Raw genomic sequence first — 22,325 nt, 5'->3', positions numbered from 1 at the left:
ATGTCCCCAAGGCAAGCACACGCCCGGGGCCTGGGGTGGGAGGCTGGTTGCTGGTGCAGGGGCAGGAGGACAGACCCGTCCCAAGCGGCCGAGGGCAGTGGGTTAGTCAGAAGCGGAGCCGCCTGGGGAAGCCGGAGTGCATCGGTAAAACAGTGAGGGAAAAAGAGAAATAAGAGGAGAAAAACCTTCCGGACAGATCGTCCCCAACTTCATACTGATAGACACGAATGACCCGACGGTACGCTATGCTAGTGAAAGAAAGAAACCAAGTGAACACCCAAAGGAAGGGGAGGCGAGGGCACGCGACAGACACACGCCACAGGCCCAAGCTGCAGTGCACAGGCAGGGCAACCTGGGCCCAGGCAGGACCTGGTGGAGGGAGAGCTGAGGCCGGAATGGGGGGGACAGGCAGCCTCGGGGCAGCGCGCACGGGCTGGGCAAGACTGGACAGGGCTGGGGAGGAGCCGCACGGCAAGGGGAGCATGACACTGTATGAAAACAAGACCAAGACCAGCAGACAGCCACGGGCCGGAGGGGAGCAGACGCCAGGGTTGCTCACAAGCTCAAGCTAGAAAGTCATCCCTAAATCCTGACCATCCTGCCTTCAGCACATGGGGAAGGTCCGTGTGGGCCCATTCCTCCCACTGCCCGATGCCTTAGGGATGCTGGTCTAAGACACTGTGTCCCACCAACCCTGGCCTCGACAGAGCCTGGGGGAGAACACAAGGGTGACACCCACCCAGCCAGAAACCAGGGCCTGGGGAGAGGCTCCTACTGGGAGCAGGCGGAACAGCCCTGCTCCTCTCGGACTCCTCCCAAGCCGTCTCTATTCCTCAGGAACACGGGGCACTTCCGCTTTCTATTGGGGTAAATGACACCTGTCTCCCCAACCCCAAGGAAACAGGTTACTGGGAGACGGGTCAGTACACAGCTGGGACTTACTGAACCAGCCTGAGCCCCCTAAGCACTGCCATCCTGCTTTATGCCCACGGCCACTGGACATGAGGAAGAGAGGCAGCCAGGACCATCCCGTGCTGAACCACAGGGTTCCCAGAGGCGCTGCCTTAGCTCTGCTCTCTGGCCTGGTCATGTTCCTTACCCGAGGGCCCTTGGAACTGAACCAGGAAGGTGGGAGGGGCTCCCCTCCCCAGATGTAGGTTGTCAGGGACAGTGGGCTGTGGGGCAGGGCACACGCTCCTCGTAAGATGTCAGGGATGGGGGAGGGGAAGTACAGCCTGCCCAGGGCAGGAAGGGCAGGGAGGGCAGGAAGGCCCATCCTGGGATCCTCGGAAAGCCAGGCCACAGGGAGACAGGACAGAGGGACAAGCACACGAGGCCACCACACCACGAGCCCGGGGAAGTAAGAAGACAATATTAACCCGTCGAGGAGATATGTCCTGTGGAGAGGGATCCAAGCAGCCGCAGGACAAAGTGGTGTCCGGATGGCAACAATCAGGAGGTGGGAATGGAGGGAGACACGGGAGAGAAGAGAGAAACCAAACCAACGTCAGTACCCACCCCGTACTCAACCCAACGTCTGTCCCCAGTCGCTGCTCAGGGCTGACCAGGGGCCATACGCGGTCCCCCCAACTGGGAAAGCACCTTCGGGAACACTGCGCTAATGCCGCCCCTCCCGCTCTTGCACCCCGACCCCTTCCTCAACGCCCCGCATGGCTCCTGCCCTCATGCAAAGCTGCCCGCGCCCGGGGGCTGGAGGCCTGGGGGAGCGGGCGGCACCTGGTCTCCTGGATCCACTGGTGGAAGGCGTTGGCGTGCTGCGCGAACTCCTGCCTCAGCTTGTCGTTCTCCTCCTGTCGGCGCTGCTCCTTCTGCAGCTCCAGCTCCCTCTCCTAAGGACCAGAGGGAGGCAGAGGCCATGTCGCCGGCCCCTCTGCAGACAGCCCAGGACGGAGCCGGCCCTGCCCTCAGGGATGGACCAGCGGGCCCGAACATTTGAGAGGAAGCAGGAAGCGGTTTTCTGATGCTGAACCAGAAACTACCGCTCTGGAGGTCAGGGAGGACAGACATCAACCTCAACCCAAGGACAGCAGGAAGAAGCCTGGAGACACGAGCTCAAAGCACCCATAATCCTCTAGCTACTTGTGACCCCTGCGGAAGGAACCTGGCAAGGCTGCTGTGGGAGTGACTGCTGACAGGGAAGGGGTTGGCTGCTAGACTGATACCCCGCAACTTCTGACAGACAAAACCACGCATCCTCCGCCTGGTCTCCCTGCTCTCTGGCTAGAGGGTTTCTTGACCAGGAGTGCAGGGAGCAGCAGGAAGGGCACCTTGATGATCTTCTGCAGGTTCCTCCAGGTCTCCTCCAAGGCCTCCATGGTGAACCAGGTGTAGGGGTTGGAGGCCACGCGGAAGCTCTTGATCTGGCGGTCCAGCTCGGCCAGCTGGTTGAAGTCCGCCTGGGCGGAGCTGAGGGAGGAGCGGAAGGCGTCGTGGGCCTCCCGCAGGGCGCGGATCTCCTCCAGAGAGTTGCAGCGCACCGGGTCCGTCAAGTCTTCCTCGGCGTTTTCAAACCAGCTGTTGAAGGCAGATGCCTTCTTGGCAAAGGTCAGGAAGAGATCCTCCACCTGAAAGCAGGGACACAGGTTAGGACAGTCACCAGGCTGGATGTCCTGGGCAGGTGTGGGCAGGACGGGGGTGGGGTGGGGTAGCTTCCTGGGCACCAGGGTGGAGATGGCATGTGGCTGGCGTGGCTCCTTCCTCCTACTTCCACTTCTGAAAAGTCCTCCGTGTCTTCCCTGCTATCCTTCCCCTTGGTCTACACAAGCTCAGCCTGTCCTGGACGTTTCTGAACGGCAGGCAGGTTCGTGAAAGCCAGCGTCTCATTGCTTCGGTTTAAGCTGATGCCACACCCCATGCAGGACCCCGGTGCAAGCCGACCGCAACACTGGGCCAGCTGAGCTTTGCTCTACTAGCCGTACCTTGCGGAAGTGGCTCTGAGCCTCCAGCAGCTTCTTCTTCCGGGTGGCTGAGTTGGCCAGCAGCTGGCTCCATCTCTTCATGAGGGAGGCGTGCCGCGCCTCAATGGCCTTCGACTGGATGTGCTTGGCGGCCAGCAGCTGGTCTTTGAGAGCAGTGATGTTGGCGATGCCCTCCTGCTGGAAGGCCTGCAGGCCAGCGTCAAAGGTTTCCTGCAACAGGAGCCCCGAGTCATCTGTGGTGACCACAGTGAGGCTTGAACTTGTCAGCCTGGAGTCCCCACCTGATCCTGCCAGTGGGTCACAACCGCCCACCCTTCACCTGTCCTTCAGACTGTGGATGACTACAGCAGCCTCTCCCCTGCCTCAGCCCGTCCCCCTCGCCCCGCAAGCACTGAGGTCAGTGAACACCTGCCAGGCCTCTGCACACACGCCTAGTGTGGAAGCTCCCCGAGGACCAGGACTTGGTTTACTGCTGAGCCTCTAGTGCCTGACATAAAGAAGTCAAAGGTCAACAAAACGCTGACCATTCTTTACCCACCAGGAAATACTATCTGGGTAACATCCAAAGAGTCAGCCCAGGGGCCATAGCTGACCTGTTTGGTGAGGAGGGTCTGGACAGAGGACAGATCTCGGCCGTAATCGTCTGTCTTCAAGCTGTTCTCCTTTTCACCTGGAAAACCCAGAAGGGAAATTACATCTCCTTCTTGGTGCAGTGACATTAATTCAGAAGGAAAAAGAACCAAGACATGCTTCATTCTTTTATATCTAAGTCTCAGTATTACCAACAGCAGTCAGGCTCTGACCCATATTAGCTGCCTTCTCCCTGACCCCAGACCCCGTTTCTCCATCTGTGAAGAGACATGGTTCAGTCGCTACTTATGTGACAACCACCACCAAGGTCCTGGAATTAGAACAGGCTCATCACACCCAGAACCCACGTAGTGGGGGCAGTGCCGACGCAGCCTGGTGCTGGCTGCTGTGCTCACTTGGTTCATGTGTGACACGACTTCTGTGCGTGTGTGAGCGTGAGCCCGTGTGCTGGCCATGCCGTACCCGCTGAGGCCTGGCTCCCGGGGTCAGGACACTGGCTCTATTGGCATTTTAGGGCTCCCTGAAGTGCCCGCATTTGATCACTTTCTTCTCTGCAGAAGAAAACCCACCGCGAAGGGAGCAGGTGCGCAGCGGGTCGGGAGCCTTGCAGGGCTGGCGGGAGAGAAACGGGCCTTCTGAGGCGGCGCTTACCAATCCAGGACTCCACCACGTCCGCCTTCCAGTTGAACTGAAGGAAGGCCGAGTTTTCGTCCAGCTTTGCCTTCCTCTGCGCGGCAGCTTTCTCCAAGTCCGACACCTTCCCATTCAGGCCCTTCATCTTGGAAGAGATGTTCTCCTCGTGGTGATTGTTCTAGGCCAGGAAGAGAAGGCACACCCTGGTCAGCCTCACCTGCTGCACGCACTTCTGTCCTGCCTACCTGGAAGGTCTCAATTTCTGGAAGATGGGCCACGTGCACCACCCACTGCAGGGAAGTCTTCTAAGAGCAACGGAGCAAAAAAACCTTAAAAGATAAATATAGCCCGGCCTGTGTGGCTCAGTGGTTGAGCATTGACCTAGGATCTAGGAGATCGCAGTTTAATTTCTGGTCAGGGCCCAGGTTGTCAGGGGCATGCAGGAGGCAGCCGATCATCACTGATGTTTCTCTCTCCCCCTTCCTCTCTCTGAAATGAAACAGTGCCTGAAACATAGTGACCTAGCTATTACTATAAAAAAAAAAAAAAAAAAAAGCCCTGCAGCTCCACCTAACGGAAGTGATTCTAGAGGAGAGGGGGGTGTACTGAAATGCTCAGTCATGACGATGCAGCTGTCAGCACTGTTTGACAGCAAAACCTGGAAAAAGCCTAAGTAGTTACCACTTAGGGAAAACGATATCCATCCAAAGAATGGCTATTACACACGGTCAATAAACACAACAGTTCAGAAATATGCTCTGAGACTGGGGACAGAAATGTAGGAAGCCTCAAACCCTGACTCAGTCTCAGCTAGAATCCTATTTGAAAAAACTCCCCACATCAGCATGGGGTTTAAGGAGAAGCGCAGGCTGAGGAAGAAGACCAGCCCTGTTGCAGGCCCGCAGGTGTGAAGAACAGCGCAGCAGGGAGAGTCCACACAGGCCCGTCTACACCTGTACACCCTCCGTCTGGAATTAGCTTCATGTCCATTTACTCACCCATGAAGATGAAGAAAACACATTCAGTGAACCCGACTTTTACTACATCGTAACCTGCTATGGACGCAACCTCTAGTCTGTCTCGAGGCCTGACTCCTGGTGCAAATTCTGAGGTGAGACATCTTATCTACTGATTGTGTTTGTGACAGGAAATCACTCTGTGAAAAGCTGCTCGTCTTGTGCTAAATGTTTGTCACAGTACCTAAGTGACGGGTGGGGATTCCCTCATGATGGAGGGGACATGCTTCATGGGAACTTCAGCACGGAGTGACTCCCCTGCTACAGTGAGAGCCCCAACTCTTCCTCCCTTTATCGTTTGCTTTCTCCCTAAAGGGCTATTTGAGCGAAATGAACCCAGTGATTTTAACAAATTCTCTGGTGGTGGCTCGATGGGTTTAAGATTCACTTACTTGCATTTGCTGCTCTCTCTGTAAAGGGCTCTACTTGAGAAATAAACCAGCAGCACGGGGGAGGGAGCCAGTGTCTCAGAAGGACCAGCGGGACACTTCTCTGCTTGATCAGGGCAGTCAGTGCCGTAGAGTAACTTTACTGACTGGCTTCAAAGGGGAAAACAACCACTAGCCACAGAATCTATCTTCCTTTGTGAGACACTGGGATGGAACTGCTACTGGTCTCGTGCAAACCTCTGATGACCCTCCCAGGGGATGAGCGCTGTGGGACAACTGAGGTGCCTGTGGGTGGGACCCCAGCGTCAGAAACCGGGGCCTACGGGGGGCCAGGCTCACCTTCTTAACGAGGTCTTGTCCATTGGTACAAACATCGTTCACACGGTCCTTGTGAACAGTGAAGTCCGTCTCAAAAGCTTCATGTTTCTTCAGTAAGCCCTGCAGGGGCAGCAAGGCGGCCTGAGTGCCTGGCATATGCCAGTGTGCCCACTACAGGACAGAGGTGACAGCCTGGGAAGGTGTGTGCCCTCACAAGCACCAGCCTAGCTGGGGACCAAGATGGCAGACAGGGACAGAAATAACTGAGTCACTATGAAGGTAGTGAGATGAGGCTGCAGTGAGAGTAGCCGGTGGGTGACTGGCCATGGGAGGGGACGCCAGGGAAGGCCTTTCCGAGGGGTTAAGCTCCTGCCAGTCAGTCAGCACAGGGTCTCTTTCCCTCTAGGAGACCAGGAAGAAACAGGAAGCCAGCCTGGGATAAACACTAATATAAGGATGACACCCATCCGGAGGTGTAGCTGGAGCACCTCCTGTGGGGCCTCCACATCTTCTCTGCCTCACAACTGAGGCACTGGACACGATGCTCCCAGAGCCCCAACTCCACAGGAGAAACCCTCCTCCATATAAATGCTGCCTCAGGCACACTGAGGAGCTGCACAGTGAGGGCATGGCCCAGGGGCCGCCCCAATTCTCAGAAACATGAGCTCTGCTCCCACGGCTGGTGGCTCATGTTCAGGAAAATTCTAGCAAAACGGGCTGCCCTCTTATCATGAAGGGAGTCTAGTCACCCCCATGACCAGGGTGCCTTATGACTCCTTTGGCTACCAGTGAGAAAGGTGCATCACATCTGGGACCGGGCCCAAGGACCCTGCAGACACTGCCCTGCCTGAGCAAACTGCCTGAGGCAGCTGGTCGCACGCATCTGTGGGAAGGTGAGGCCGTGTGGGGGGACCAGTCGCTGGCCACACGAGTGACGCCATCATGGATGCCAGCCCAGCTGCCCTGTCTCAACACAGCCATGAGTGCGCCCATGAAAAAGCAGAGAGTGTTCTCTAATTCACAGCATCATGGGGACTGAGAAGCAGCTGTGTTTAGGGTGGTTACAGAGCGACATTAACCAACGTGTTCAGGAAGTATCTTATGTGCTGAATTGTGTGCCCCTAAAAGATGGTAAAGTCCCACCCCCAGCGCCTGTGAACGGGGACACGAGGCCTCTACAGAGACGAACAAGTTAAGAGGAGTCATCAGGCTGGGTCTGATCAGGTAACTATGGCCTTGAAGAAAAGGGAATCTGGACACAGACACACCTGCGAGAATGCCACTGAAGACAGACGGAGGTTAGAGCGATGCTGCCACAAGCCAAGGACGCCTGGGGCTCCCAGGAGCCAGAAGGATCCTCCCTGAGAAGTCTTGGAGCAAGGTCCTGACTACACCTTGATCTTACTTCCAGCCTCTAGAATGGTGACAATGACTGTGTGGTTTTAAAGCCACCTGTTGGAGACTGTTACGGCAGCCACAGCAAACCAACATGGCACTACTAACCGTGGTAACTACTAACGATACTGCTTAACTGACAATAGGGCTCCATGTGGGGGCTCACAAAGTCAGGCCAATGTTGTCTACAGAGGAACATCTCTAGTATAAAATCTCGAGGGCAGAAACCGACCAATGAGACCTTAGTTGCTGGCTCTGTGCTCCCTGGCAAGAGCACAGCCACTGAACAAACCCGCAAGGAAGTGGTGACCAGAAGCAGCTGCTAAGGAGGGAAGCAGGTGGCACCCTTGGCTTCTCTGACCTGGATAGCAGCCAGCGTGTCTCCATAATCTTCACTGGCCACGAGTGTCATTTTCTCGTTGATCCAGGCCTCTTCCTCTTCCACATTGGCCACGAACTGCTGGTATTCCAAGGACTCTTCTAGCCGCTGGCCCCTGTTTATAGCCAAGAGGGAAAGTCAGTCAGTCATGCTGGCTGGGAGTAGCTTAGCAGCTGAGCATCGACCTAGGATCCATGAGATCTTGGTTCGATTCCTGGTCAGGGCACATGCCCGGGTTGCGGGCTTGATCCCCAGCCGGGGGTATGCAGGCGGCAGCTGATCAATGACTCATCATTGATGTTTCTAGCTCTCTCTGTCCCTCTCCCTTCCTCTCTCTGAAATCAATAAAGATACATTAAAAAAAAAGGCGTGACCTCTTCCAACTTTGATCCTGATGGTAACACATGCTCACAAATATTGTCAAATGAGGGACATAAATGATTCAGTTGAGGCAGTGTTGGTCGAATGGGAAGTTCCAGTACCATATGCTGGGTCCAGATTCTCGTAACGGAACCAGCTCGGCAGGGGTGTCAGGGTTGGCTTTGTAGCAAGCCAAGTGCAGCCTCGACATCAAAGCAAAGGGGCTGGGAGGCGGCAAGAGGCCCAGAAGCTCTGCACTGGCCTCCCCACTGCACCCAAGTCGGCCCAGGCTCTGCAGGCACTCACCGGGCTGCAGCCAACTGCTTGAGCTCTTTCCAATGCTCCACGAACTGCGCCAGACGCTGCTGAATCTCCTCCTTCCCAATGGTGTTGTCATCAGACAGCTTCTTCCCAGTGTCCAGGACACCCTGACGGCAAGAACAAGCACATTAATAACCACCCTCCTGCTTCTGCATGCTTCCAGGAAAATGCCTCAGCATCAAACTCAAAACTCCTTCTCACTTTGGGATGAGGGGCCACAAACCCTGGAGAGGCCTCAGTGAGGTGAACAAGAGAGATCAAGGATGTCTGTGTATGTCACCAGGTCCTCTAACTCCGCTGCCCTCAGTCACAAGGCCTCTCACCTGGATGGCAGGCTCATGAGCAGCCAGCTCCGCCTCTAGCCGCTTGTGCTTCTTCCGTAGATTCTGTACACCTGTGAGGTCTCGGCCGTAGTCCTCAGAGCTCACCAGCAACTTCTTCTCTCTGTACGACACAGGCAGGCAAGCAGTCAGCCTCTGCACCTCCGTGTTTCTAACTGGAGATGTTTGGGCAAAACTGCCGTGAAAGGTGCAGCCCTCACGGTGTCCTTCATCCACATCTGCCAATCTCACCCGGAAACCCGCCAGTCTTCTGGGAAACAAAAGCCTCTACTTCTCAATCTCAAATGAGTGGTGTCCCCATACGTATGTGGGGGCACGTCTGTGTCAGACTCTGCAGAGGGCTGGGGTGCACTGGAGAACAGGAGGCGCCTGCGGCATTGCCCTTCAACCCCACTTTGTCAAATATACACAGATCATACTCGGGACTACAAGGACATTGATACAAATTTTTTAGGTGAGGAATTAAGAGATCCCCCCCTTAAAACTGGTCTGGCCCGGTGGAGCATGGCTCAGCGGTTGAGCATCAACCTAGGATCCAGGAGATTGGGGATCCATTCCCGGTCAGGGCACATGCCCAGGTTGCAGGCTAGGCAGCCGATCAATGACTCTCTCATCATTGATGTTTCTCTCTCTCACCCCCACTCCTTTCCTCTCTTTGAAATCAATAAAGATATGTTTTAACAAAAACAAACAAACAAAACTGGTCTGTTTACGTGCTTCATCAACCAAATCTTTGGGGGGAGGGAGAATTAAAAACGAACAAATCCTCCGTTCCTTTGAGAACCAATCTTTCCCAGGAGGTCATACTTTCTGTTCCCAGCAGGAACTCACTAATTTCCCAGGGATCACAGCGCAGGGTCTAAGCAAGGTCCTAGTGTAACCACCATGCTTCAATACCGTTCAAGGCCACCACTGACCAGTATCACTGCAGACCCTGACATCAGAAGAAACTGAGGCGTCCACGGTGAGCATCTGGTGGAGCTGGGACCCAGCACACTTGGCTGCTGAAGCCACACCCTTCCTGCCACCTTCCTGTCTCACCACCTCAGTCCAAGAGAGACTGAACCTCCTGGCTCTTGCTCGGCCCCGAGGTTCCTACTGGCACTATAGGTCAAGGGCGTCCTAGAGGGCCCAGAAGACGAGTCCCAGGGGCGCGTACTTGATCCAGGACTCCTCATCATCCATGTCCCGGAAGAACTGGTGCAGGCGGTGAGACTCATTCAGCTTGGCTCGCCGGGACGCTGCCATGCTTTTGATCTTCTGGAAACGACTGTTGACAGTGTCCCGCTTGTCCTTCACCTGGGAGGTGTCGAAGGCGCTGCTGGTCATCAGGCTGTCTGCCTGGCTGTTCAGGTCCTTCAGGCGGTCCTGGGGCAGGGAAGCAATGGGAAGGGTCAGAAATCTGGGTCCCCAAGAACACCTGCTCAAAGAGAACAGCTTACTAACAGTTTGGTTTAAGATGGATTTGGTGTGGAGTGCTGATATTCTCAGTGTGGTATGTGGACCCCTGGGGTTCTACAACGTCAAAACTATTTTCATAACATTTGCACTGATGATGCAACAGCAGTGGAGTGGGGGGTGCTGATGCCTTAGCGCAGTGCCAGGCAAACTGCAATACAGAAGTCAGCTCTTCACTGCCCAGGACTCACAGTAGGCCTGGCTGGTGTGGCTCAGTAGTTGACTGTTGACACCTATGAATCAGGAGGTCACAATTCGATTCCCAGTCAGGGCACATGCCCGGGTTATGGGCTCCATCCCCAGTAGGGGGTGTGCAGGAGGCGGCTGATCAATGACTCTCTCATCGTTGATGTTTCTCTCTCTCCCTTTCCCTTCCTCTCTCTAAAATCAATAAAAACTTATTAAAAAAAAAACAAACCAAGACAGGCATTGTTCTGTTAGCACAAAGGAGCTTCCTTGTACTTCAGTGGCCCACCTGCCTCGGCTACAGCCCCTGCAACCACTAGAGTTTGTTCTCCATCTCAAATTTGTCGTTTCGAAAATGTTATATACATGAAGTCATACAGTGTGCAACCCACTCACTGACTTAAGATTTGTAAAACTTAACTTTTAAATAACAGTGAATATTGGTAAATAAAGCCCACACAATCTTTGGAGCCCCTCAATGTTCAGAGTATAAAGTGGTCCCAAGACCATGTTTGAGACCTCAGCTTCGAGGGACAGACCCCCTTCTCCTTCCCCAGATGCAGAGCCATGTCAACACTGGCCCGGTGCCCCTCTGCTCACCTCGTGAGCAGATATATCCGCCTCCAGCAGCTGATGTTTTTTTAGCAAGTTGTTCACAGAAGCCAGATCTTTGCCGTAATCCTCAGATGCCAGAAGGGCCTCCACCTGGAGGTGAAACACAGAAGCAAAAGGCCACTGTATGGTGCACACGGAGAATCCTGGAAAACCCAAGCCGCCCAGCTGTTTCTCTGGGTCTTAGTTTGGAGGGCAGCACACTTCTCAATCACAAGTTCCTGTTATGTCTGCTCAGCCCACATGGACTAAGATGCTCTCCCTTTCTGTCAGTGGGTTTAAATGCTACAGCTAAAGGCAAGGACACTGAGCCTCAAGGGGGTTCGATGGCAAAACAGAGAGCAATCCCATTTCAAGGAGACTCCTCTGGGGAAGGGTTAGCAGCCTGGGCAGGAACGACAACATAGGGGTGTCCGCCACAGCATAAGGCATAGCGCCGAACACCCGGAGACCTGAACCACCACACGGGACTGGCTCCATAGGGGCACAACTTCAAATGTTCAGGAGAAATTCCTAGTGACTTGAGGATACCATGCCCAGTATATACTAATAAACACTACTCTGTGAGCCCAACTGCATCTAAGTGCAGCCACACAAATACTCACGGGAACATGGACAGGCTGGACCTGTAGAGTGGGAGGCTCCAGAATTCCCGTCTTCTACCTTCTGTGCTCCCCACCTTTCCTACAGCCAAGCGCTAGCTCTGGCTTCCTGACTCAGGCTACTTGGGTTTCCATCTGCGTTCCCTATGGGAGCGGTCAAACAAGCTGCCTCTTCCCTAAACATCCCTTCCCTCTGCTTCTGGGCCCATACAGCACCCAGCTCCCATCTGAGGCTAAAGATTCTGCTGAAAGGGGCATCAGGAGAGCCCTGACATCCCTTGGCCTTACCTCAGAGAGCCAGAAGTCAAAGTCCTTGATTCCAGTGTTAAAGTTCTGCTGCTTGTTGGCTTCTTTCAGTTTCTGGCTCTTTTCAGCAGACTTCTGCACCAGGAACTGCCACTGGTCGGCTAAGGCAGCCAGCCGGGCCTGGGGAGGAGAAGGGAGCCGTCAGCCAATCTGACACTCTTGAAAAGGGAAGGCACTCAGAGCAGCATTCACGCTCATGTCCCCATCTGCTGCAGCCCAAAGCCCTCTGATCTGTGCAACCAGCCCCTCCTGTCCGAGCCCGCATGGAGCTGGGGCCCCTACCTTCACAGCGTCCTCGCTGCCAGCACAGGCCCCACGCTCAATCAGGGAGTTGCCTGTGTCGATCACACCACGGATCCGGTCAGCATTGGCGTGCAGCTCTGCTTCAAAGGCCTGGTGCTTCTGGTGCTTGCTCTAAAAACACCAAAACCACCTTTCAAAATGTGGTCCCGCACTTACATCTTCCCAGGGGAAGGGATGCTTGGAAGGGAGAGGTAACAAACTTAAAAGATCTACGGACAAGTGGCACCATTTTCTAGAGAAGGCAACCACAGAGTGTGGAGGACTGTTTTAGGAGTTCAGCAGAAAGGCTGGGTAAGCTCAGGAACAGGTGAACTGAGTCAATTCTTAAATCAGCAGAACTGGCTGTTTGGAAGTGAGGTCCTAGGATTTTACACTTTCTACTCATCCATCAATTTCCATCCATCCTTAGTGGACGGAGCTCTAACAGTGATTCTCATCATCTAAGGCAGTGGTCACCAAGCAGTAACACATCTGGTGGTCAGGCCGACCCTCTGGCAGAGGAGCCTACGGCTGCCGCCTGCTGGGCCTGCCTGGTGTATTGTGTGGTAGCTGTCATAACCAAAACTCCTGCACATTGTCAAAAGCCAGGCTAAGTCCAGGGAGGAACTTCTCTTTGCTAAGAAAAGAGAGGGCTGGGAGTGATGGGCCCCTCTGCTGGATGGGGGCTCCTGACTATGGGGCCTGGCAGTGTTTTTAGGAATCCACAGGGGACCAGGGTGCGGGAGTACAGAGACAATGCGAGAACGTAGCGGTGGCATGATTCTGGGTGAGAAATGCAGGGTTTCGGGGGGAATGTTATTTGGGGGAGAAAGAACTGAAAGAAAGAGCAGTGGAGCTGGGGAAGAATCCTGTGTCCAATGTTTCATTTCAGGGGCAGCAACTGTCAAAGCTCAGAGCTGCCTGGCTGGCTGAGCACAGCACTGACAGCAAGCATCCCTGCCATCTACCCGGGTGCCTGCACCCAGAATGAGAACCAAAGTCTTCAGTACCCCCAGATCCAACAAAACCAAAATTCCCTCCTATTCTGTTTCTTCATTTCTTCCAACCATTTAAGCAACCCCTGGGCTACACTTGGATGGAAGAGCCCCTTTCACTACTCCTGGGTAACACCCACTTTTTCTCAGCACCCCCCCAACACCCCCCCAAGTTTGGGAGATCATCTGCCTCTCTGTGGCTCTCTCGCTGTCCCTCTCTTGTGACGAGTACGAAACTCTCACACCCCACTAGGCCCTGTGCCCTAGGCCACGGGCCCAAATCTACACAGGAAAAGCAGATTATTTCATTTGTAAAAGAAGCACCTTTGGAAAGAAAGCAGTCAAATACTGGCCCCCAAATCAAACATTGCACAGAACTCGCCTCCATGATAAACTGGGAGAGGGCATGGGAATGAAGGGCTGCAGGCTGATGACAGAGAAAGCCACACCCACAGGGCCACCTGAGTGGCGTGCGGTGGACGATCAGACACACAGAGAGGGGCAGACACCAGCGGATGGCATGTGGCCATGGTAACAAGAGTCTACACAGCACAGATCCTAGAGCTCATACGACCAAAGCTTTTAAAGAACAAAAAACTTACCAGCAGCTTGGAAAGCTACAAAAATAGATGGAAAGGACAAGAGTTCAGTACACGCAAGTGAACACACAAATCGCTATCACACAGAGCCTCGTTCTGCGGCCACACTTCCCCCGGGAAGCTCAGCACTCGGGCAGCAGAAAGTAGGGGACTCTAGACTTCTCAGCAGACACAGATCATTTCCCAAGACCGAGCAGCTCTGACGTGGCTGACACCTGAGTGGAACCTCCCACCAGCTCAACGTAGGATAATTTCCAATGGCTTCACCATGGCACAGAAAACTGTTTTACAGGCATTCCCCCTAAAGAGACGGTACCTAACCTACTCCAGGACACTGGCCACAGTGGAGACAACAGCTGCCTGCCGGCTCACCTGGATGTTGGTGGGGTCCTTGTAGGACTCGTCACTCGCAGTCTGTAGCTTCTCGCTGATCCAGGCCTCAATCTCATCCACGTCCCGGCTGAACTGCTGGAGGGTCTGCGATTCTCCCAGCTTTGACCTCTTCTCAATCATCTGGGCCTTCAGACGTCGCCACCTGAGCAAGTGATGGAGACCAAAGGTGAACATCCCTCCACTGGGAGTGGCAGGGCTCTCCCACAGGTTGGTGGGACCAGTCAGCACCGCAGATACCCACCTGTCCAAAACCTCATTGCGCCGGCTGGCGATGTCGCCCTGGGCATAGTGTCCGGCGGCAACAAGCTGGTCGGCAAAGGACTGCAGAGCAGCGATCTTCTCCTCCTGTGGAAAGCAGGCGCCAGGTCAAGGTGGGCGAGGCAGCTCTCCCGGCCCTGACTGCAGTCTACACAGAGTGGTTATTTTGGGTGACTGAGCACTGGCTGGAGGCAGGATCAGAATACACTGAAACTTTAGACGCAGGGGTGTGAAAAGCCAGAAGAAAGCTTGATTTCAATCATTACGAGAGTCAAGTTTAACTCAAGAGGTTTCCAGGTCACACTGGGGTGGGGCAGGGGCTAGGACACCAGTCACTGTCATGCACAAAAGCAGCCTTAACAGGAAAAGGTTGTCAGGTGCCAGCAAAGTGATTTATAAACCAAAGTGTTTCACACCTTTCTGGTTTGTTAATGTGTCCCTAACACACTCACAGCTTCCCCCAATCTTCACCTGACGATAGATTTACTGACTCTAGAGATGGGGGGGGGGGGGGGTGCATGGGTAGAAAGAAAGAAAGACCAATGTGAGAGAGAAACACCAACTGGCTGTCCCCTGCACGCACCCCAACCGGGGAGTGAATCTGCAACCTAGGCATGTGCTCCTATCAGGAATTGAACCTGAGACCCTGTGGTTTATGGTCGATGCTCCAGCCACACCGGCCAGGGTCCCACTTTATTTTCCTTCCCTTTCACAATAAAATGTTTCCTGTGGCTTCCCCATTATCGAAACCTCAGGATTTATAAGTCAAGTTAAGAAAATTACTGGTATCACTCATTTCCCTGGCCTGTACGGAGCTCCTGGGAGATAGAACAGGGACTCTGCTGCTTCCTTCACACAGTCAGTGTTGAGCATTGTTGTTGTTTTTTATTTAATGTCTTTATTGATTTCAGAAAGAGGATGGGGGGGGGGGAGAGAGAGAGAGAGAGAAAAACATCAATGATGAGAGAGTCGTCAGTGATCCGCTGCCTCCTACATTCCCCCAACTGGGGATCGAGCCCGCAACCCGGGCATGTGCCCTGACAGGGAATTGAACCCCTATCTCTATCTCCTGGATCCTAGGCCGATGCTCAACTGCTGTGCCACACCCGGCCAGGCTGAGCACTGTTGTTTGAAGAAGCTGCCAGGGCTTAACAACTGTTTTTTATTCCAGTTGTTAACAGAAAAAGGAGAAAAAAACCACCAAAGATATCAATTGGGCCTGGCAGGTGTAGCTCAGTGGTTGAGTGTCAGCTTGTGCACCAAGAGGTCACTGGTTCGATTCCTGGTCAGGGCACATATGCGGGGTTGTGGGCTCAATTCCCAGTAGGGGGTGTACAGGAGGCAAACAACAGATGTTTCTCTCACCAATGTTTCTCTCTTCCCTCTTCCTTCCTCTCTAAAAGTCAATATAATACATTAAAGGGATAAAAGAAAAAGAAAAAAAAGGTCAATTGGGTGTTGGCCGGTGTGGCTCAGTTGGTTACAGCATTATCAGCACCGGAAAGTCGTGGGTTCAATTCCTGATCAGGGCACAATACCCAAGCTGAAGATTCAACATGCCATTGGGGCATGAACAGGAAGAAACTGATTGATGTCTCTCTTGCACACTGATGTTTCTCTCCCAGTCCCCCCAAATCAATAAAAAAATAAAAAACAATTAAAAAACAAAAAAAGATATCAATTGAGAAAACTCCAGCTTGGACTCAGATACAAAGGCCTCTCACCTGGACATTAATGGCCTTGTCGAAGTCCTCATGCTTCTTGATCAGCGCCTCTACACTGTCTAGCGAGTCTCCTTTGTCTTCTGTATTCAGAAAGGCCTCCCGGGCGGCCATCCAGTTCTCTGCTTGTTCACAGTCTCGATGGAACAGCTAGAGAAGGGCGAGGCAGGTGAGAAGACAGCCTTTGGCAACAACACCTAGTGAGAAACTCCGTGGTATGCAGGGAGCCCGTTCAGCACACACACCTGCAGCTCCAGGCACTGGTCCAGCATCATCCTGCGCTGCACCCAGGCCTTCTCCAGGTCTGCGCGCTCCTGGTCGAGAACACCCAGTTTCTCCTTGATCTCTGGGCTGGCATAGTGCCCATGGGCCAACAGCTGCTGCCCAAACTGCTCGAATGCCTGGAAGGTGCCAGCCCTGGCATCAATTTCTGTCCGGTGCTCCTGCCAAGTGGAGGGAAGGGATTAGGTAACCAGCAGGAGACGCTCACTCTAATATCAACCACCAGCTCACAGTGAAGGGTGCCGGGGAGGGGGCGATGAAGTATTCTCAGCCTAGCAGAGTATTGGAGCTTCTGCTACTCAGCAGGCAGGTCCACCCACCTGGTGTCGTTCCAGCAAAGCTTCAGCTCCAGTGACATCCTTGGCCAGCTCGTCTGAGGACACCAAGCCTCGTATTCCATTGATCCAAGACATGAGGTCCCTGGAAACAGACCCAGAGGCGCAGGCATTGCGTTATCTGGCAAGCAGGCCTACTGCCCAGGAAAGGAGAGAACTGCGTAACTCGTCTCAGGAGACTACTTGTGGTGAATCCAGTCAATCTACCTAATGCGGCTAGACCACTGGGCAAAGTTATCTCACAGCCTCTTGTTCATACCGACACATTAAGAAAATCAAGAATTCCTCAGAGGAAAACCGATTAGGTTACAATTAAGACCTCCCATCCAACAGATTAACAGGTTCTAACAGACAGCCTTCCTTTAAGATCGAGCCTTATAGTCCTAGGCCTGCGCACACATCTACCCAGTTTTTCACAGGTGTGCACATGCAGGGGCACAAAAACCAAAATGAGAGGTGTATAGCATATGCTTCCTTGTATGTCGTGCACCCAGAACAGGCAATCCAGAGACACAGAGCAGACTCGATGGGGAGGGGAGAGGGAGTGATTACTTACTGGGCGCGGTGTTCTAGGGTGATAGCAAGTTTCAAAACTAGAGAGGGGTGGTTGCGTAACACTGAATACACTAAAGTGACTGCTTTGTGACCTTCACCTCAAACAAACAAAACAAAAACCTAACCGGGACCTCCTGCCAGAGGCCCGTAAAGGCAAAGAGCCCCCAGCTTCTCCTGCCCCAGCACAGGACACACCCGGCAAACACATACACAAGGCAGGAGCGTGTGAGAGCACACACACACACACACACACACACAGAAATGTCCGTCCCAAACAGTACTATTAATAAATCGTAAGTCACCATCTGGCAGAAAGCTACATGGTCTTAACAAGACCATGGTCCCAGATCATGGACATTCCATAAATGGCCAGGACTCTTAAGAAACGTCAGTGTTGGGATTCCGAGGGCAGAGGGGTCCTGTTCTAGACAGAGAAGGCCAGGCTACCAAATGCAAACAGCAGTTCTCTACTGGATCCTGGACCACACAAGCCCTGCCTATAAAACCACACTACAGGCAACTGGGAATTGGCATGAACCTGAACTAAGTGCTGTTGTGTGGGTGCTGGGTTCTGAGTGTGGTAATAAAGATGCAGTTACAGAGAAGGTCTTGGTTCCAGGGCTGTATGCTGACATGCTAGAGGTACCATATATGTGCCACCTACCTTCACATGGTTCAGAGAAACCAAAGCAAAGATTCAGAGATAAAGGGCTACAGGTCAAGATATCATTGGTGAGGGTATCATTGCTTTACTCTTTCCATTTCTCAGCAGACTTCAAACTTCTAAATAAAAACTGTTTTTGAAAAGACTAAGGAATATCCACATGAAATGAAAATTGTGTCTGAGGAAGAAATGCCACTCGGCAGGGTGGAGCTGTGAGTGTGCTCACACACTTGTCTGAGGAGACTCATTTGTGGCAAGCAGCAGCGTGAATGAAATGACCACTAAGTGCTGGCTTTTACCGGAAGTCGCTCAGGAAGCGCTGTAGGTCGTGAGAGTCGCCCAGCTTGGCCTTGCGCTGGTCTGCGCGCTTCCCCAGGCTGCTCCACGCCTGGTTTAGCTCTGTGCACTTCTCTCGCAGGTCCTCTGCCGACTCGGGGTGGGACTGGATCAGGCGCTCGGCCGTGTCCCCCAGGGAATTTACCTGGGGAAGGAAGGGGCGAGAAAGCAGGAAATAGAGCTCTGCCTCAGGAACCGAAGACCTGACCTGGCTCTGCCTTAGGTAGAAAATGCAGAAAGAAGACCTTATCCTCTCACCTTGTCACCGAGAGCCGCCAGGTCCCTCTCAAAGCCCTCGTGCTTGCGCTGCAGGGCTTGCACGCTTGCAAGGTCATGGCCATAATTGTCTGTGTTTAGAGCCTGGTTCTTCTCTTCGATCCACTCTTTGGTTTCATCGGCATCTCTATAGTGAGACACACGTTCGTGTTAGTAAGTGCTGAGCACGGCAGCCCTGATACAGGACAGGTAGGACTGTATCTTTAGGCGACACTGGTGGCTCTGTCAGGGGCTCCCACACCAAACCCAAGCCACATATACGTTCATTTACTTGGAAGAATGTACAGAGCACCTGCCCTGTGTCAACACAGTCCCAGGGGTCAGAGCACAAATATCAACAAGTTCCAGCTATTACCCTGGAATGTTAGCAGGCTTGGGGGCTGCCCTCACCTGTGGAACCTCTGCACCTCATGGGCGCTACCCAAGAGCTGGCTGCGCTCCTCGGCCAGCTGCTGCAGGGACCGCCACCGCTCATTCAGCTCCTACGGAACAGCACAGCACAGCATCAGCTCGGCGGCACCCCCCAATCAGGCCCACCCCAGACTCTGGGGAAAGGGCCAAAGACGAGTGGTTCCGTGTGAGAGGAAAGACTGGGCCCAGAGCATGCTCTCTTTCCAATTCCTAGCTGAACAATTTGTACAGAACTACAGCAAACGTCCAGATGGCCAGCACCTCGCCCAAGTGAGCCCTGACAGCAAAACGCTCCATCGCCTGACCTGGGATCTCCTTGGAAGCAGAGGGAGGGATGCAGCTGACCTTCAGCTCCTAGCCTGGTGCCCACCATGTACATAACTGCCTAGTGGACAAACCCGAGTTCACGGAGCCACCACTCCACCACCAGGACCGAGAAGCACAGGAGCACTAGAGACCTTGTGTGTGGCAAATAAGACACACTCGGGTCCAGAGACAGAAGCTCCACCTCTCCTGTGAGGAGGCAAGAGAGGCAGCCACAGCCGTCCTCCCAGCTCTAGCCCCAGTGGAGCCCACGGGAAGGCTGACTCGGGTCAGGCCTGGTAAGTGTCTGGCTGGGAAAGTCAGCATCAGTGCGTAGAGAGGGTTAGTATGCCCCGAACCCTGAGACACAGGTGGGGAACATGTGCTACAGCTCAGGCTCTAATCAGGACAAGAGCTCCGGAAGGCAGGAGGAGGAAGCGGAGGAGAGCGGGAGGCAGGCAGTGGCTGCGCTTCCTTACCTTGATGGAATTGAAGGTGGCCACGGTGTGAACCATCAGGCGAGCAGACTATGTGGAGGAGGAAAGCAGAGGAGCAAACTAACCAAGTGTCTGCCAATCACGGACAGACACCTGAGATTCAAGTGCATCCACACTTCCCAACTGTCAACCAGAATCATCTTAAAGGGATACAGTCAAAACTCCGAGCAGAAGCATTAATAAAACTATCAACTGGAGAAAGTCAGAGAAAACCCAATTGCACAATTAGACCCAACTCAATGATTAGCTTCTTCAAAGAGTGGAAATGGTGAAAACCACAAATCAAACACCTGGTTGGAGAAAAAAGTAGCTTAAAGGCCAGCGAGTGTCTTTTTCCCATCCACACTGCAGAACAGTCAAGAAAACACATCCGACTTCACGAGTGTGGGCGGCTGGGACTGCTTAACAGTCAGGTACACCACTACCTTACGTGCTGATTATGGCCAACAGGCTGCTATTCTTTTTAACAGCTTCCCCTTGACTTTGGACATCAGCCCTTAGCCAGGGAAAAGGGAAGTGAACCAGTGAATTTGCTTTCTTCCAGTTGACAGTTACTTCTTTTAAAAATGTGTCTCGGGACGTCAGAGCCACCATGTTTCACGGAAGAAAATGCCTGGCACACAGTGTGATGCCCATGGTCTTATGGGAGGTAAGAAGGGGGGTCACACTCAGACACAGGGACGTTAGCTCTCAAATGCCCCCCAATAAGCCCAAGTAACGATTCAACCAATGTGGGTGGCACAGGATTCAGAAGGCAGACAGGCAGTCCCCAGCCCTCTTCAGGAACAGGTTTGCTTTCTATAAAGCCACCTGCACACGCTCCTTAAAGAACACGTCACCAAAAAACTGCCAGGTCAGAGAAGACTGTTGCCCATTCATGTCACCAGTGGTCACATTTTGCTATTTAAGAATTAAGATCGAAAAAAGGGGAGAAAGTGGAATTAAAGGAAAAAAAGGAACCCCTCCCCCCCTTTGGAACCTATTTAATGAGTGGAAGAGTTGGAGCCCGGATGGGTAGAAGGCCAGGGAGAGACACCCTTCACCGAGCCCTCAGACAAGCTGACTGAAGGGTGAGAAATGCCACCCAGGGCCTGTGGTGGGAGGCTTTTTGTTTTGAGGCTTCTGCCTTCTCCCATCTCAGGAAGGCGCACTTTAATCAAGGAGGCACCCACTTTATCTAACCTGCTGGTCTGTCACTCAAGTGACAGATTAATTGCTGCAGAACCAGGTCAGGAGGAAGGACGCCAGCATCTAGGTCTCAGGCAGCTGGCTCCGGAATCACAGCTGTGAACACCTCACAGGACAGAGCTCCACCCCTGCGCTCCTGGCCAAGCACCCCTGAGCTTGTCTGGAATACTGTCCACTGTAGCTGGTGAACACCTCTCCTCCCTCCCTCTCCACCTGCCCTCAGGAGTCCAGATCTGCTGTGCAGCCCTGCTCTGGGAACAGGAGAAAGCTCAGGAAGATGATGAATGAGTTTCCTCTGCTCTCATCCTCAGGCCTTTCTGGTTTGTGCCATGTCCTTTTGGACTGCGACCCTAGTGGTGAGACCATGCTGGCTATGCAGCGCCACCTCTGCAAAGCACACTCTGGCAATGACACATGGAGTAAATGCAGCCTAACTGAGCTCGTCCTGAGCATCCGCATGGGGACACTTCCCCTTGTCTAGTAAGCACCTCATTTCAAGACACAACATATTCAAAGAAGATAATGGGGGATCAGAAGGAAACCAGCCCAAACAGTGCAGAGATGGCCAAAGGCTCCAGACAAGCCCACCAGGTGCACCAGAAAAGGGCATCAGATATTGTTGTTCCAACAAAACCTCTGGAGACAACTATGCGCAGAGTCCTTACCTTCCAGGGGGAGGCGGTCTTGGAGTCAGCATCATCCTGTCCAAAGGAGGAGGAAGAGGTTAGGCAGCCACACAGAGGACATAAAACCCGCCCACCCTGCCTTTTCATGGGGGGTCCACAGAGAAATGGACCAAAACAGCCCTTTCTCTCTGATTAGAGCTGATCATTGGCTGGTGGCAGCTGCACAGCTACTTGAGGGAAAGGAAACAAACACACAGAAGAAAAGTTCTCCCTTTTCATGCAAACGAAAAGAGAACATTTAATATGAGAACCAACTTTTCTTTCATAGGTTTTTCTGGAATGAGATAATCGCCCTAAAATTACTTAAAAAACGTTTCTGGAAAAGTGAAGAGAGAAACTTTTTGGGCCCGGCCAGTGTGGCTCAGCGGCTGAGCATCGACCTAGGACCCAGGATGTCAGGGTTCAATTCCCGGTCAGGGCACATGTCTGGGTTGCAGGCTCGATCCCTAGTTGGGGGCGAGCAGCAGGCAGCCGATCACTGATGTTTCTCTCTCCCCCTCTCCCTTCCTCTCTCTGAAATCGATAAAGACATATTTAAAAAAAACAAACTTTTTGATTTTGGAGAAACGTAAGTGGAAACCAGTGCCTGCTGTTTCTCTCCCCAACTTTCAGACACAAAGGCATCTGGGAGGGTCAGAAACAGAGATCCTTAAGAGGCTCCTGACTTTATATTCTTCCTAAGGTACAAGTCCCACATG

The 22,325-nt window shown here is 53.2% G+C and overlaps 1 protein-coding gene across 2 annotated transcripts in view; it reads right to left on the bottom strand.

Moving 5' to 3' along the window:
- The window catches only part of SPTAN1 (spectrin alpha, non-erythrocytic 1), a 56,170-nt gene that overhangs the window by 2,911 nt on the left and 30,934 nt on the right, over positions 1–22,325 (bottom strand). The window contains exons 26-51 of one of the 2 annotated variants that reach the window (XM_081151834.1): positions 21,607–21,642; positions 19,736–19,783; positions 18,933–19,024; positions 18,525–18,669; positions 18,230–18,411; positions 16,697–16,796; positions 16,340–16,537; positions 16,098–16,244; positions 14,357–14,460; positions 14,095–14,257; positions 13,726–13,740; positions 12,129–12,260; positions 11,829–11,966; positions 10,927–11,031; positions 9,842–10,050; positions 8,665–8,785; positions 8,327–8,448; positions 7,643–7,775; positions 5,908–6,006; positions 4,182–4,341; positions 3,533–3,609; positions 2,940–3,149; positions 2,289–2,585; positions 1,738–1,850; positions 1,380–1,397; positions 186–248 (exon numbers count right to left, since the gene is read on the bottom strand). In XM_081151834.1, the coding sequence (XP_081007960.1) occupies positions 186–248; positions 1,380–1,397; positions 1,738–1,850; positions 2,289–2,585; positions 2,940–3,149; positions 3,533–3,609; positions 4,182–4,341; positions 5,908–6,006; positions 7,643–7,775; positions 8,327–8,448; positions 8,665–8,785; positions 9,842–10,050; positions 10,927–11,031; positions 11,829–11,966; positions 12,129–12,260; positions 13,726–13,740; positions 14,095–14,257; positions 14,357–14,460; positions 16,098–16,244; positions 16,340–16,537; positions 16,697–16,796; positions 18,230–18,411; positions 18,525–18,669; positions 18,933–19,024; positions 19,736–19,783; positions 21,607–21,642 (3,227 nt within the window). The remainder of the gene's footprint in view (positions 1–185; positions 249–1,379; positions 1,398–1,737; positions 1,851–2,288; positions 2,586–2,939; positions 3,150–3,532; positions 3,610–4,181; positions 4,342–5,907; positions 6,007–7,642; positions 7,776–8,326; positions 8,449–8,664; positions 8,786–9,841; positions 10,051–10,926; positions 11,032–11,828; positions 11,967–12,128; positions 12,261–13,725; positions 13,741–14,094; positions 14,258–14,356; positions 14,461–16,097; positions 16,245–16,339; positions 16,538–16,696; positions 16,797–18,229; positions 18,412–18,524; positions 18,670–18,932; positions 19,025–19,735; positions 19,784–21,606; positions 21,643–22,325) is intronic. The other variant, XM_081151833.1, reaches the window with a different exon arrangement.

This window comes from Miniopterus schreibersii (genome assembly GCF_964146895.1).
Source record: "Miniopterus schreibersii genome assembly, chromosome: 11".
Classification (NCBI taxonomy): Eukaryota; Metazoa; Chordata; class Mammalia; order Chiroptera; family Miniopteridae; genus Miniopterus; species Miniopterus schreibersii.
The sequence above is the reverse complement of the archived record's forward strand: the minus strand, read 5'-3'. Positions and strand labels throughout refer to the sequence as shown.